Source organism: Amblyomma americanum, chromosome 1, assembly GCF_052857255.1.
Source record: "Amblyomma americanum isolate KBUSLIRL-KWMA chromosome 1, ASM5285725v1, whole genome shotgun sequence".
NCBI lineage: Eukaryota > Metazoa > Arthropoda > Arachnida > Ixodida > Ixodidae > Amblyomma > Amblyomma americanum.
Window position 1 is genome coordinate 149,516,727 of NC_135497.1, and position 14,874 is coordinate 149,531,600.

The 14,874-nt window shown below is 46.1% G+C and overlaps 2 protein-coding genes across 9 annotated transcripts in view; one reads left to right on the forward strand and one right to left on the reverse strand.

Annotated features, from left to right (window-relative positions):
- The window catches only part of Ge-1 (Enhancer of mRNA-decapping protein 4 homolog Ge-1), an 89,249-nt gene extending 77,858 nt beyond the window's left edge, over positions 1-11,391 (forward strand). For all 8 annotated transcript variants that reach the window (XM_077647289.1, XM_077647293.1, XM_077647287.1 and 5 more), the window contains exons 25-26: positions 758-921; positions 10,084-11,391. In XM_077647289.1, the coding sequence (XP_077503415.1) occupies positions 758-921; positions 10,084-10,267 (348 nt within the window). In that variant the 3' untranslated portion in view covers positions 10,268-11,391. The remainder of the gene's footprint in view (positions 1-757; positions 922-10,083) is intronic.
- A 1,713-nt stretch (positions 11,392-13,104) lies between these two features.
- Positions 13,105-13,799, reverse strand: LOC144136421 (protein stunted-like). The gene is made up of 3 exons (XM_077668725.1): positions 13,617-13,799; positions 13,344-13,477; positions 13,105-13,170 (listed from the first exon to the last, which is right to left on the reverse strand). The coding sequence occupies exons 1-3, from the start codon at positions 13,643-13,645 to the stop codon at positions 13,157-13,159; spliced, it is 177 nt and encodes a 58-aa protein (XP_077524851.1). The 5' UTR covers positions 13,646-13,799; the 3' UTR covers positions 13,105-13,156.
- Between the last annotated feature and the right edge of the window lie 1,075 nt (positions 13,800-14,874).

Below are 14,874 nucleotides of genomic sequence, written 5' to 3' on the forward strand. Positions count from 1 at the left end.
TTGTCGGCATATGCCAGGCCTGGCAGGATCCAAATGTCCAGTATTCCATCATAGAGATAGTATAATGGGAACCCAGGCAAGGTGCATTCAAGGCCTCGCAACGTACATTGCATATAGGAGTGTAGTGACTGGGCAGCCTTAGCCTTGTTTGAGGCCCCTCTCCACAGACACGGGCTCTGAGCGGGCACCACTATAGCAGGCAACAACTGTGTTGTCACTGCAGAATCAGTGCAGACGCAGCAGTTTGATCCACTCATGTGGCATCGTAAGGTCCAACATGTGGTTGAAAAGCGGTTTGTTTAAGACTGTCACACGTGTACCTTGGCAACTGCATTCACAAAGTGAGTGGCGGCTTACGCCTTCTCACAAGTAAGCTGTGTTAAGTGTCTCTGTCAACTTTTTTTTTTTTTAATCAGAGTAAAAGTTGGGGGTGCGCAAATTATGCAAGTAAACGCGGTAAGTACCCGACCCAAATGTAATAAAAACAAAACTTGCCACTAAATGCCACCTCTGTGAAAATATGCTGAGATAATTTTTCAGTTTTCACTAAGCAATGCAGTACTCTGTATGCTATTGCCATTGCATCCTTTCATGACCCTTCAAGCACTTAATTAGTTCACCCGCTGTGTTTCTATTTAGTTTAGCACATACGCGTGTGAGTATGCTAGCTGCTTTTGTGGCATGCTTTAATGTAGCGACGGGGAATTCATTCTCTACCTGTTTTTTGGTGCATCACACACCTTTTGGCCTTGTCCAGGCTCTGTCTGTGGCTGACCTGGCTACAGTTGTGTCAACGTGCGAGATGGTTTCCCCCACGAGCATCTTTGGCCAGCATCCATGCCCTTTGCAGCAGCCAGTTCTGCTCTCTCTCATCCAGCAGCTTTGTGCGGACCTGTCATCCAGCAGTGAAATTAAGTTGAAGCAAGTATTTTGCTGCAGCCTTTTTGCTTTTTCACTCTTGTTTGGGGACAGGACAGTGCTATGGCATGGTAATAGGCGTCCCCTTTTTCTTTCCAATCCACTCCAGTACTAGACAACATCTAATGTTTTGTGGGAAGCAAAAGGTGCTACCATTTCTTGCTTAAAGGGTTGTCACACTAGTACAACACAATGCCGATTCAGTTTCCCAATGCCGTGTCATCATGATGTCGGCATCAGCACTCTCTTGCTTGCAAGAGGGCTGCTGGCCGATGGTCCGTCAACTCCCATGTCACTCTAGCAAGACAACCTGCAAAACCTCCCGCCAAATCTGCCCTCAAGTGTTCTCACTCGCCTTGTTTTGTCACAACTGTTCCTTTTGTTTATCATTGTACTTCATGATTTTCTACTGGTTTATGGGGGTTTGATGTCCCAGAGTGGCTCAGGCTATGAGGGACACTTTATTTTCAATTCTTTTTAATAAATCCCTCCATTCTAAAGCAAACGCCTTACCAGTGGTGATTGTGAGCCTAGATTGAGTGCTGACCTGTACTGGGCGGCACTGTTTGCTGGATCAGAAAGGCACAGCTCGAATAATAAAAGCAGTCGCTTGCAGCAAAACAAGAAGGGGGATTTTTAAAGGCTAAGAAATTTTAAAAGAACGAAAAAACTTTCTCACATGGATTCGAACCAGCGACCTCCGGATAGTGGGCCTACTACGATACCCACTACACCACAGGAGACAGATTCATTCTCCACCTTGAAAAGTATAGATGTGGTTCTTAGCTTATAGGTTTTTTTTTCTTTTTCTGAAGTGTGAAATTCACAACGGCAGTAGGCGTTTGCCACTAGCTGCAGACTGAAACTCCTCTCAAGCTTGCTGGGAGTATACTGCTGATATTTTTAAACTTGCTATGGAGTGCAGTAACCAGCAAAACCTGCGCCAGCTTTCACAGGGCCATTTGTTGGTTGTTTTCTTTGCACTCTTGTGCATAGAGTTGTACCACAAACATTCCTTGCGTGATGAGTCGTGTGGCGCAGCAATGCGCAGAACTCTTTAGCAACTAAACATTTTAGGACTGTAAACACACTTTTGAGCTAGCGGAAGATCAAGCAGCTCCACTCTGGCTACAGACAGCTACAGACAAACACCTACTAGTGTCCCACGACGGCTGCTCGCTATGACCTGATGGTGAATCCTTTGTGCCCGAACTGTGACAAGCTCTGTTCTCTGTCCCACATGGTGCGGGCCTGTCAACGCAGCCCCCACTTCCCTCCCCACCCCACACCTACTAAAGAGGCTTGGGAGACCTTCCTCCTTGGGTGCGACGGCACAAGTTGCCCTCGCACACCAGGCTCGGAAGGTGGCAAGATCTTGCGGCATCCCGGACTAGAGACGCAGACCAAGAATATGCCGGCATTCACCATCTGAGCCAGCTTATCCTTTCTATTTACATAATAAAGTTTGACTCTCTCTCTCTGGCTCAAGGAAAAAAACAAGGAAGGATACATAGCGATGCAAGTCCTGTTTTCCTTTTTACTTTTTTTCTCATACAGTAGATTATCGCTTTTTTTGCGAGTTCTTTAACTCCTCTTCCATTCTTTCTTGACTGTTTCTGCACTTTGGAACTGCGCCAAGGTAGTCTGTGTGGACTAATGCTCGCCGATGGCCATTTCGTGTTTCACATCCTAGATCGTCGTCTAGCAACATACCGCTCATCTTGAGTGGAAAATGCTGCTGCAGACACTTCGCACGAATGCAACAGCCCCAGGTACTTGCGGTTTATGCTCGCGTGTAGGCTGCATATTATGCGAGGCCTTGCAGTGATTATACTTTTTTTATAATATGCATGAGTGCTGAAATGCATCCTTCGTCGACAATCGGCACACAGAATTGGGTTCATGTTTGGTGAATGTTTTAGCTCAGCAGCCAGTCTCGCGAAGACACGATTATGATCGTCGGCTGACTAGTTTTGTCAGCGTCTCTAGCCTCAAACCATGTCACGCTGCGAAGACATCTGGTCTGCGGTCGTGTTGGTGTTGTCGTCGGTTTATGTGACTGCTTGGTCTGCCGACCGGTTGGCCTATCGTCAATGTCATCGTTGGGACCACATCAGTGTCTTGTTGTACTAGTGTGACAGCCCCTTTAATGAATACATGTTTAGGATGTTGCACAGAAGTAAAAACACTGCTCTGGACCGCTCCTGGCTGCGTTGTCGGTATCTAATGATACGGCCTGGTTTGAGGCTGGGTGCACGCATGTCTGGCCCACACAGTCTTTAGTGCCTTGCTGACCACGCCGACTTCGCCTGCTGCTTTTGCCATCAGAAGCACTGCCTGCGGTGCTGGCCGCAAAATATTGGCGGTGGTTAAGCTTTGGCTAAACCTGGAGTGACGTGATAGCTACAGCTGGCTGAGTGGACCTTGGTCACATGACCAACCGCGTGATCAGGCACGGCGCCGCGCCGCTGGCAGCTGCTCCGCACCACATGACCAACCACGTGACAGCATGGTAGCGCCGCCACGCTGAAGGCTCGAAATGCTACCGTAATGTAGCTATCGCTACAAAAGCAAAGCGGAGAGGCTTGGTGTGCTACTTGGTTTGTGTGTGCGTGCGTGCGCGCGACCAGGCAACTCAAAATGTTGCTGAAACGTCTGAATGGCCACAAATGTCAGAGTGAAGCGTTGCCTGACTGTTGCTTACGTTACTCTTTTTGATCACCAGGTATTACGTTACACAGTAACGTAGGTGAAGTGCAGAGAACCATTCAAAGTAAACGATCGCAACGTGCTCATTTTTATATGTAAATTGACGAGTGTAATTTACATATGGCAAGCACCTCTGCGGCGATAATCAATAATGCATGAATTACTACGATACAGAAACATTATGAACCAGAAAAGGCCACCGCACTGTGCACACATAGAGATGAGTGACTTTTAGCAAGGTTATATATCCCCCACATGGGGCCCTTGTTCTAGAGCCAGTGACGCTCGCCAGTCAAGCGAAGTTATTTTGTCTTTTTGAACTTCTGATGGCAAAAATTTTATTTAAAAAACCATATTAGTACGTGCTGCTGTCTTTGTGCGAGCATTATCGAACTGCATTTTATGAAAACACACATGCTAATTTTCATCAAGGCACCTTTCTGAGCTCTACTCACATGTTGCTTTAGTATCCTACAGTTACACTGCATTCACCTACTTCACGAGAAGTAGCAGGATTCAATAAACTACATTACCAGTGCATCATTGGCCTTATCAGTGTTATGCTGAAAATTTCTGTTCACAACGTTGAGCGAGGTGTTTGTACCCAATGTTGGTGCTATGCATGCCCATAAATGTTGCTGTGATGTAATTGTGAAATATGACAACTTACCTCAGGCAGTGTTACAGTAGTGTCACATTTTGTTTCCCAACAGTGCATGGCAGTCGTTACTTACAGACAACACTGAAGCAACATATAGTCGCATCATGGTTCTGCCAATTAGCTGCATGACTATTGTGAGCACCGACCTCAGATTTACAGTCAAACTTCGTTATTAGTAAATTGAACAAAATTAGGATCTTTTGTTACGTCCAGGCTTTCATTACATGCACTTTTCGCATGAAGTCTGGAAAGGACAATGCAGAATGGAAACCAAATAATGAAATGCAGGTGAAGTTACCTTACCGTGAAATTATTTACTGAAAACCAGAAGAAATGCGGAACGGGCAACGCGGAGAAACATTTCACGATCACGCTGGTAGCATGACTGGCAGCAGCTGCCACCACCTCCGGCGCGGCTTGCACAGCGCCGCTACAAGTGGGGGAGGCCCCGGGGCACTGAGGACAGGCTAGAGGAGATTGTGTGCACGTTTCCTCTCCCAGTCTGCCCCCCACTGTTGCCCCAGGGAACTGGCTCTCCGCCGACCCCGCTCCCGACGCGCAAGAGTTATTGGCGCCAGAATCACGCGAGCAACCATGCGGCAGTGATGGGCACGCACCGTTTGTGCCATGTCTCTTATGCTACATCCTATTATTTTTCGCTGTATTTAAATGCGAACTGTTGTGCCTCGAGGTATGACGTTTCAAAAGCGAAAGCAACGGAAATGCGCCAATGGCGCTGGAGCACGGCGGGCGATTGGTCGTTGCAATCATAGACATTCCTCTCATGTCAGTTCGTCCTTTATCGTTACGGAATATTTCTGCCAAATTTAGTCTTACAGATAGTAGTTGGCAAAGTGATATCATTATATCAAAGTCAACTGCCACAACACGTACATTGCATAGAGGTCTCAAATATATGTGCTTCACTGGGGGTGGCATTGGGGAATTGAAAAGCTTCGTAATATCAAGGCATTTGCTATATGGAGGTTTGTTACATCCAGGTTTGACGATGTGCAGGGGTGGCTGTTTGTCAGCACCAGCGATGAGTGAATCCCATGATATGCATAGTTCAGAATGTCATGGGAACTGCACGATGTGCAAATGCACAACAGTGCACCTGTGATAATCGGATTAATTCATTGCATTCTGCATGCAATTCAAACAAGCTACTTAAAGGCATTGACAATGGCACCATGACTGATTTAAGAGGGAAGGAAAGTGATCATGTTGATTGGTTGAACAGTGTCCCAGAGGTTTTTCTCAGCTGCCACCACAGAGAGCACTTGTGATGGCGATAAATCCACAGTGGCCAGCAAGGCACAAAGAGAAAGACAGTCCTGTCAGTCTGGCTGAGCATGCTTTTACAACCTGTGTGGAACCACACACTGGCCTCTAGAATTTCACCTACATCGAAATTCGACCGTCGCGACCGGGATCAAAACACCTGTTTGGAACCAGGTGGCATTGCTAGATGTGATGTACATAGCCTGAAGCAGTCCAGAGCACACTGTTTGGGACAAGCATTTTGCCCTCTGTACATGTAGTACAGAAAAACATGCATGGCTACGAAATTTCATGGGTGCATGCAATCGGCGATGACAATCTTGGATTTATGTTTTCTTAAAGAGAGTAGTAACGAGCATTCATTTTCATACCTTCATCTGGCCTATTAGCTCATGTGCAAGTTGGTCTTCTTGGCTGCAGTCGCAAATGCACCTTTTTTGTTGTAGTATGGAAGTGCAGTTCTTGAAGTGTCAAGAACTGCAGACCAGTGCTGTTATGTTTTGAAATAGATCTACGGTTTTGTTCTGTGACAGACTGCAAACAGGTGGTCAGCCTTCCTATGAGGAAAAAGCTAGGCTGCAAGCTCCTAGGCAAACACGTGACCAGTGTTGACCGTAATGGCTTGGTGGCATGCTGTGCCTGACTAAACTGTACCTTATGATGGACCGTTTTCACGGGCGAGGACGAAAGCCACTGTGGCACCGGGGATAACCACCATGCCCCTCTTTCTGCATGTGACAGAAGACCGGAAGACCTTGCATGTGCTGCTCTGTGCTTCAGCAGAAGCATAGCAGCATGCAGTACCTGCCCCATGCTGGTGCCTGTTTCTGGCAGGATGCATGGAGTTCCATGTATCAGAAAAATTGTTCTTTCGCATGTAAATTGATTCCACTAATAAGACTGAATTACGCGCCATTTATCCGGCTTGATCGCACTGACAGTTGCTTTCTCAGATGAACAGTAGACAGCGCGAGAGCAAACTTCCAGTCAGCTCCAGAACATACATTCATAGCGGCGGAAGTGATGGGGATTGTGTCAAATTCCATTTTGAGTCAATTTTTTTAATTTTTTGCCAACGAGGGTTGCAATTTAGGGGGTCAACTTATATGCAGCAATATACGGTATATATTTCATCAAGAGGAAAATAGGAAAGAATGGGCTTGGGCACGGCATGTATTGCAAAGGAAAGATAACCAATGGCCTTTAAAGGTAACGGGCTGGATTCCAAGAGAAGGCAAGCATAGCGAGAGGCGGCTGAAAGTTAGGTGGGTGGACGAGATTAAGAAGTTTGTGGGGATAGGGTGGCCGCAGCTGGCACACAAAAGAGCTAATTGGAGAGATATGGGAGGGCCTTTGATCTGCATGGGAGTGAGGCTGATGATGATGATTTACATCTAGATCTCTGCAGTAAGGATACAGTTAGCAAAAATCACTGGAATGCCTAGGGGAAAGAAAAGATGCGAAATATCTGGGCAGCTTAAATTTAGCAATGATTGGTGTGGAATTTTCCAGCACGAGATTACTTCAGGACTTCAATAGACTGCGATGGTTTATTTGCTGTGGCATTTAGCTGCTAAGCCCAGTCACAGGGTCAAATCCAAGTTGCTGAGGCTGCATTTCGATGGGGGCTAAATGCAGAAACGCTTATGTCATATGCAAAGTCAACGCATGTTATAGAATTCCAGGTGGCCTAAATTAATTTGAGAATAGTTACGCCACATGGTTTTGCTTTTCTAGGCTTCATGCTAGCCTGTATCAGCCAGCCAACCAAGCCCAGCTGCGTGCCATTTTGGGCGCTGATTGGCCTGTCTTGCTATTCTTTTCTATACTCATTTTTCTTCTTGCCGCTGCTGAGCGTTTCCATCCACATGGTTCTTCCAGTCCACTGAAACTGCATGCTCGTAACGTGCTGTTCGCAGTTTGTGCAGTGAAGTCTTCTCGCACGTGACTTCGCCGCTCATGAGGTGTACAACGCAGTAGTGGTGGAATAGTCATTGTCGCACTGTTCTCATCTGAAAAGCAACCATTGCTCAGTCTTTCACCAAATAAAATTACCGTGACGCAAGCGGTTCTTGTTTGTTTTTCAGGGTCATTCAATAATTCGAATATTTTTTCCTGCTCCCTTAAAGTACAAACTTTTGCTGTATTCCTGTGCTGTCACTGAGTTTATCGTGTCCTCTTAGACTGCACGAGCAGTTTATTTACCTGTAATCATCGCACAAATGGTAGTACTTAGAGCTGTGCTTGTAGAACGAAGTGCACCAATAAAGAAAAAAATGAGGTTAAATAATGGAACAGTAAAACAAAACACCAGTGAAAGTTTACTTCTAAAAACTGGGTTGTCATGTTATCACTTGGTTGCTGCACTAGGTTGAGCAAGGGGCGGGCCATCATGTGGCCTGCATATTGGCAGCAGCAATGGAACTGCCACCAAACTGGTGGACACGTTTCCATGACACTTATGCTTGGTTTCGCGTCGGCGTCCTTACATGCAGTGGAGAAACCTAGTACTTAACCAAGTAGCTGCTACGAGAGGGCGATGACAGTAACAAAATCAGCGCTTTGCTAGCAGGCGACTAGGAGATGGAGCCTCCCAGTCTGCACAGGCGTGTAAGGCAGTTGAGTTGTGCCTCAAAACACAGAACTGCACTAATCTGACTGTACCACCATCTTGCCACGCTCCTGTCTTCCGTACTTTAATTTTCACCTTTGACTGAGTTGGACTCCTATTTAACGACTAGCTAGCTCTGGCATGCATGCATGTCAGCGATACAGACCTTTTCCAGTTTGAACTGAAGAAGCAATATGAGAGAGAGCACAGGAGCACATGGCCTCTGCACTTCACAAAGCACTGCCACGGACAGACGCAGAGAATTTGCAGTAAACGCGCATGCAAAGTAAGCATCGCCGGCTGCTATTTCCGAGGCCATGCGCTCCTGTGTTCCCTCTCGTATTGCTCCACACCAACCGTGCGCACAACAGTTTTGCAGCAGACGACGGCGCTGTCGGGTTATGACATCACTCAGGCTGCTTCAACATAGCTGTCGCTGCCAGGGAAAAGAGCTTGGAGCCGATAACATCAGATTGCAATTTCTAGCTCAAATGGACGCATAGAGGCCCGCTTCTTTTCTAAGTACGCATAATAACTTCGTGGCTAGTAGCTGCAATGTAAAAGCACAACTTGTTGGTAGACCATGGCATGACCCATTTAAGATATTTGAGTGAAATTTTGTATTTAAGCATTCTGTGGACTTCCCAATAAGCACGGCAGATCTCGTTGCTCTGCACCAAAATATAAATTTCACCTCCGATCCCCACATTCCCCATCAACAGTAAAAAGTTACCATCACCAATTATTTTACTGCGGGACAAATCTTTTCCATTCATTGGTAGTATTTATTTTTACAAACAAATTAATGGTGGCAGGTTTGCTCCGTTTATTCACTTGTTTCATATCCCATGCCCAGTGTAAATACAAAGCCCTGTTGGGGAGAGTGTACTGGTGGTAATCAAGGTTTGTTCCTTGACAGTGCATTTTGGGGAACTCGGGTAGCACCCCTCTGAAGTGGTAGGTTTTAAATTTCACTCGCTTTCTTTTAGGGCAGGCTAAAAAAAAAAAGCTACGTAAACGGTACCTTGTGCAAACATTTCACCTGGCTGTTTTTCACACTGATTTACAGCTTTTGCATTAACTTCTTTTCTGAAGCCAGTATTTAAGTTAGCTGGTTAGCCTTAGCTAATTAACTAAATTTGCAGAACAAGACACTGCAGGCTAAACCACATGACTCACTTGAGAGCACCGAGTTGGTTTCAGTAACCTAGGGTACTGTTTTGTGAAAGCTTGGTTGGGACACTCAGTATACTCCATGTCATGCAGCACTGCCAAAGCTAGCGCGTCTCCTCTCTGGCTATGCCCACACCTGAGTAGTAGTCCACCATACATCTCAATTACAGAAAAGCATCTTTTATTGTGCCAAAGATAAGTACTGTGGCTGGCACCTGCACTGCGGTTTACCTTTTTCCACGTTTTCATTTTGCCCCTCACCACGACCTGAGCGGTAAGATCGAGATGCGGTGGAGTGATATGCGGCTGGCACGCCTGTCGCTGTGACTCCATCCATGCCCAAAAAGTATTTCACCATTGGTGAAAATTATAATCGGAGGGTTGAATAACTGAAAGCCAAACTGCCTTGTTCATGACTTGCAATGCCAAGTACATCATTTTGTCCTGCTCTCCGTTTTCGTCAGAATCCTCACCGAGGCTTCAAGAAGTACAAGTGATACGCTTTTGCAGGCACACTACTTGCGTAGCTGCTACAACTTTGCATTCTTAGTGTGGAGGTATGGGGTGTAGGCCATGGAATGCACCAGTGATAGTGAATTCCCCCTGTGTACAATGAAGTGTACATTAACAAAAATGGCCATTTCACTGAATACTGAAATCCCTGCAGTAAATCTTGTAAATCTTATCTGGCACATGAAGTTCTCATTGTCTTGTTTCCTGTCGGCAGGTACCTGGAGGAAGCAGTGCTTAGCCTGGACAAGGAGAACGCGATAACCAAAGAGCACATGAAAGTCATCCTGTCTCAGCTGTGCCTCAAGCTCAACAACTTTATCATGGGAACAGCATCACATGACTTGGGACGCATGGCAAGGCGCCTGCTGATGGTCACTCAGAGCTTGCTCAACAGCTAGTTTTCCAACTAGTGTCTGCGGCGTTTGGAGGAGCCACAGGGTTCATCTCAGTTGAAGTCACTTGTGGACGAGGTTTTGTGGCATGCACAGTTTGAGAGGTACTGTCTGTGGTAGTGGCACTGTCACAGCCAGTTTGGTAATGGATGTGTGCACTAGAAGCGTGTGATAAGGCAGCTGCTTGGCGTTGCTGTAGTAGAACCTTGTTAATACGGGTGTGAAGCTACTTCCCATTTCAAGATGTGTTGCCTTAAGTAAGGCAAGATTGTTTTTACATACCACTGTACATTTGAGCACCAGTATTGCTTTATTGTTGCCATGAGCACTGTTGGTTTTGATGGCATTTCAAATTTCTACGGGCTGTATGTTGTCATCTATTCTGCTTCTCTTCAGCATTTTGTGATGTGCTGCAGACTTACTGATGCAGCCTTGTGAATTAGCTGACAGTTTGTGTATTAAGATTGCTTGTTGTCTCTCTATAAACAAGGTTCTACTGCCGACCTTCAGCACTCCAATGACTAAAGGATTACAGAAGTTTAATGTGTATTTAGTAATGAAAGGCCGGGTTTTCATGACATTTTTGACGTAGTGCAAACATGCCTCCTGCCACACAACAAAACACATTGTTAAAAACTTGTGCAACTGGTTTCTTATTCCAATTTCGACTGCCATTTCTTCCACCCGATGTGCACACTACCATTTGTTTGTTGGAACTAGTGCCACCTTTTTTTCTGTTTCATCTGAAGACAATAAGAAATGTCTTCGCACCTTACTTCGGTTGTCTAAGTTCAGACTTCCCGCTTTTCTTTCTCCAATTCCTAGTTCATAAAGTCACCATATTGCAGTTCAAAATTTTTGTTTGTTGGAACTAGTGCCACCTTTTTTTCTGTTTCATCTGAAGACAATAAGAAATGTCTTCGCACCTTACTTCGGTTGTCTAAGTTCAGACTTCCCGCTTTTCTTTCTCCAATTCCTAGTTCAGAAAGTCACCATATTGCAGTTCAAAATTTTTAGACAGCTGAAAGTGACAGCTGAAATTTGCTTTCGCCCTATGTTTCATTCCATTTTTCGTGTTCAAAGTGCTGTTTGTTTGATTCAATAGAAATAAAGGTTTTTCTATTTATTCATACCTTGGTTAAGTCCATCAAGGCCAAGGTGTTTTTTCCCCCACTCCAACATTTAGGCTGAAATCGCAGTTTTGCGGCTGTTTGCACGATATATTACCAAGAAGTATTGCAGAGTCTCTATGGTCACACACCTGATGAGCTCCAAGGTCTGCGATAGCTTGATCCAGATAAAATCAGTGCAGAAACTAATTAATCTGTGCTTTCAAAGCCGGCACGCTGATAGTCTCTAGTTTTGATTCGGAGTTTTGTATGTAATTTAGAAGGAGAGTAGGTGTATATGCCACGGAAAAAAAAATCGGACGCTTAAGCTTTGCCTGCAAGAGTGCAACACGGCAGCGTGCCGCAGTCTCTGTTGGAAACACTTTTCAATGCATTTTACTCGAAATTTTCTGAATTACCATCACCAAGCATTGGCTTTTTTATTCAGAGCATTTTGACACCTTTAAACCCCCAATTTTCCAATTTTTTTCATTTCTTGAATGAATTGCAATGATTTCAGTAACTCGTCACACTTCACTTAAACCACAAATTACCTTGAGGATATTTTTTATGCAGCCTCGATTATTTCCAACACTCGGTGCAAACTCCTTTTAGACCAAACGAGCGGAGTACGCTGCCGCAAAATACGTACTGCAGTATCTGTTCTGCACATGCAAGTCTAATATTCCGTATGTACTGCTGTGCTATCTGGTGTGTTGTGCCGCTAATACTCCCACTGCATTCAAGTGCTCTTTGCGACGAGACGCATAACCAAAAATTAATATTTTGTCAGTGCTCCTTTGTGATGCGCTGATTTGCTGGGCTGCATTTAAAAACATTTTTATGACACTTGTTCACATGTTTTAGCCTCTCGAGAGGCAAGAGTAAGGACGAGCACAAACACGTGCCGCAGCTTTTTCCAAAGCCAAGGACCACCGAGTGATTCCCATTAAACCAAATCGCCGCCCATTAATAACACAACTGCCTCACCACACACTAGATTTAAATTATGTGCGGTCTGGAGGCAACTGCATACAAACTAGCACATCTCTCCCAACTCCAATACCAACCTGCCTTGACTCTCCCACTCTACTGCACTTGTTGGCCATCCTCGCGCACTGCCTGTGAGAATGCCCCCATAGGAGGCCACTTTGAGGGCTGCTCAACCAACTGGCCAAACGTGGCTAGTGGACAGCCCAGGCCCGTGGTTTCCTAAACAAGTAGGCGCCCAGCCTTGAAGGTATTTTTCTTTTCGTTGATATGACAGAGAACCCGGGAGCGCACGGTAGGCTACTCTTTCCGCGCATGCACCTCGTGCCGCCCATTCTCGTCGGCACTCCGCGGAGGCCATCGTATCGCTTCTACCTGTACATGTAAGGTGTACAGAGTTGGCTCCCGCTTCTGAGGTGTGACTGCCACTGCTAATCCAGAAACGTGTGCCTAGGTTCAGCTTGTTAATTCTTGCAGGGGCATGCCCAGGGGGGCCCACTGCCAACGGCAAGAGCCATTGCGGTCGATGAATTTTGGTTTCCTGGTTGGAATGTACTAGGGCTGCGCAAGACACCAAATTTTCGTGGTTGCAGCAAGCTCCGGCAGTTTCAGTAAACTGATCTCGATGCAAAAATTACGCTCTGCATCAGCAGGGAGGGGGGGGGGGGGGGGTTGGACCGGGCATGGCCATGCCATGTCCCGTCGACTACCACGTGAAATTCGAACCCACAAATTAAACGCCAGTTTATATCCTTCCACTTTTATTCCTACTGTCCTGTGGTGTCCAATCCATTCCTCACGTCTCTTTTTCTGCAAATGAAATGAAAAAATAAAGGCAATTAGCAACCGAGCACATTGCGGCTCATTCATAGTTCACGGCGTACAAAAAAAAAAGTTCAAGGGTGAGCAACGGGTAAAAAAAAAAAATGAGTAAGGCACGCGTCATTCGGGTGTCCACACTGCATAAACAGGAGAGAACTTACTGACAGGCTTCCCATCCTTCCATGCAGCCATTTTTATTGTGGACTCCGAACCGGCCGCCGCAGATAACTGTAGTGTTTCTTTCTTGAGAGAGTTCCTAACTGCTCTCGCAGCTATTGAGGAAAACTGTAGGTAACTGGAAAGGGCATAGAAATTAGTTCCTAGTGTGCACAACAGCTAACATGCCAGTTTCTACTCGCTAGCATGCTCAAGGGCGAAGTGGTCACGACTGGCCAAGCTTCGTTAAAAAAGACCAAAAGAACCGTAACACTCACGTGAGTCCTGCTGCTCTCCAGTAAGTCATCCTCGGCGGCTTAATGTAAACGGCTGCAGAAGAAACCACAGGCCCACAAGGCTGCAATAGAAAAAACTTCGACAGGCTAGAGGTTGCTTTGCGCGAAGGCGCGAAGTAAATGCGCTAGCTGCGCTTGTCCAAGGTAGCGCAGCGCCCCCATGCGGATTATAAGCGTTATAAGTATGGGTTGGACTTTTCGCTTTTGATTTTCGAAAATTCGGTGGACTTTTTTTTCGGTGTTTATTTCAGAACGCCACTTTCAGTTGTTTTTTTTTTTCGGCGAATATTATTTTCTACAAGGACTTCCGTTTTTAAGCGCCGGATTTTAAAAAATTCCTCTGTGACAATTACTTGCCTAATTGAAAGCAAACAGCGCTCACAAGGTAGAATATTATTGCCTAAGTTGTTTGAGATCTAAATGAACATTGGTACTTACCTGTATTTGGTGGAAGTGGCAAGAAACTGCTTTCGGTTACGAGTACGGTTTTAGCCATAGAGCTACTACTACTCTTTAGCAGACGCGAGCCAAGCAGCCGGTCTCACAGGCTGCGCCATCTGCCAGATGAACATGCAACTCGTCAGCGACGACCACGGCCGGTCTCGAAGTAGAGAAGCGCGCTCCTCTCGAGACCGGCCGTGCGACGACTTATCAGTTACTAGTGTGCGCTGTTGGTATCACATTTCCACTGCGGTATTTAGTAGCAGAAGCAGTGATTTTCCTTGTGATCTTAATTCCGGCGGGCAGACGAACCCCATCTTCGAACAGACCGCCCTCCTTGCATCCACCGAGCCGAGACGTCGTTTGTCTCGCCGTCCGGCAAACGGGCGGCCTTCCAGCGGCCACCGCGTGGTGGCGCTGCCAGTCGCTAAGGTGCCACCACGCCGCGTTCGCTGCCGAGGCAGCGTAGGTGCGGCAAGTCTGGCGTTGGTGCGCTGCGCTTTTCACCACGAAAGCCTGTCTCTGAACGCTTTGAGATCACTTTTTGCATAAAAACACTACTGGCTGCAGACAATCTTACCGGCCTGGCATTACCAGGAGAAAATCCTGTACTGAAACAGCGCTCGCCGAAGCGTTTGACACGTACCACCAGGTCCAGTTTGCTAAATTTTTATTCGTTTTTTCTTTGTGGTGAACCACGGAAGGACTTAAGCCCATTAAACATTGTTCCTTTCAAACCACATATAGACTGCTTTAAATTTTCTTTTCTCCCGCTAACTGTTAAAATTTGGAATCGATT